This window comes from Hippocampus comes, unplaced genomic scaffold (assembly GCF_001891065.2).
Source record: "Hippocampus comes isolate QL1 unplaced genomic scaffold, H_comes_QL1_v1.1 C16895554, whole genome shotgun sequence".
NCBI classification, from domain to species: domain Eukaryota; kingdom Metazoa; phylum Chordata; class Actinopteri; order Syngnathiformes; family Syngnathidae; genus Hippocampus; species Hippocampus comes.
In genome coordinates, this window is record NW_017840717.1 from 1 (window position 1) to 1,134 (window position 1,134).

Genomic DNA, 1,134 nt, shown 5'->3' on the forward strand with positions numbered 1-1,134 from the left:
CGGTCCTTGGAACAATGTCTCCCTGTAAGTGGTCCGTGGACCTACAAGGTTGGAGAATCCCTGTGATGGATAACAGCTACATAACTTGTGGACAGCATACTGGTCTTATCTGCCTCCTCATCTAGAGTGAGCAGAATATGAAGGAGGTGGCGAGGGGGTTGCACAAATATGGCAATGCGTCACTCTCAACGGATCTGATTGTCTCATACTGGAGAACCGAGTGAGAAGAATATCAAAGAGGACGTTCATATTATCTGATTATTCAACTTTGCCGTGTTGTGTCTGGAAGGTGCGCGCTCGTTCGTCTGCGTGGTTTTGTTCCTTTTGCAGCACACTTTCACATCCTCCCGAATTCCATTGCTGACCAGCACGTAGAGCACGGGGTCCACCACGCAGTTCAGGCTGGACAAGGCGAGCGTACACGAGAAGGCGAAGTGCACCCGCTGCTCAAACTCGCAGTAGCTCTCGAGCGGCCGCGTGTAGAAGATGAGCGAGCGCGTGAGCAGCAGGATGTGGTACGGCGCGAAGCAAACGGAGAAGATCCCGATCACCCCGAAAGACAGCAGGCGCACCTTTCGCTTGACCTGGGCGCTCAGGCCCGGACTCTGGCCCACCGTCGCCAGCACCCTCCAGTAGCTGACGGCCAGCACCAGCAGGGGGAGCAAGAAGCCGACGCCCACCCGGAGCAGGTTGAACAGGGCCACGGGTTTCTCCATGGGGTAGGTCTCGTAACAGCGGTCGTCTCGGCCGTCGTGGGCGTCTTGGAGGTTGTCGTTGAACAGCACCATGACGTGCAGCACTGTGACCACCGCGTAGATGCTGACGCACTGCGCCCAGGCGTAGCACGACGTCCGGTGGGTTTTGGAGCGCAAAGGGTACGTGACCACCAGGCAGCGGTCCACCGAGATGCAGCACAGCAGGTAGATGCTGATGTACATGTTGGAGTAGTAGAAGAAGCCGGCCACGCTGCACGACATGACGCCCAGTTGCCAGTGATGGTCCTGGCGGTAGTAGTTGATCCAGAGGGGCATGGTAAAGATGAAAAGGATGTCGGAGAGCAACAGGCTGAGCAAGAAGATGCCCAGGACGTTTTGCCTGCGCACTTGTTGCAAAATGGGGCCCAGGGTGAGGATG

At 56.9% G+C, this 1,134-nt stretch overlaps 1 protein-coding gene across 1 annotated transcript; it reads right to left on the reverse strand.

Annotated features, from left to right (window-relative positions):
- Positions 1-8: 8 nt before the first annotated feature.
- Positions 9-1,130, reverse strand: LOC109509426 (G-protein coupled receptor 4-like; the record flags this gene model as incomplete). Its single annotated transcript, XM_019859276.1, has 1 exon — positions 9-1,130. A coding segment is annotated over one exon (885 nt), but the record flags the coding sequence as incomplete, so codon positions are not given.
- Positions 1,131-1,134: the final 4 nt, after the last annotated feature.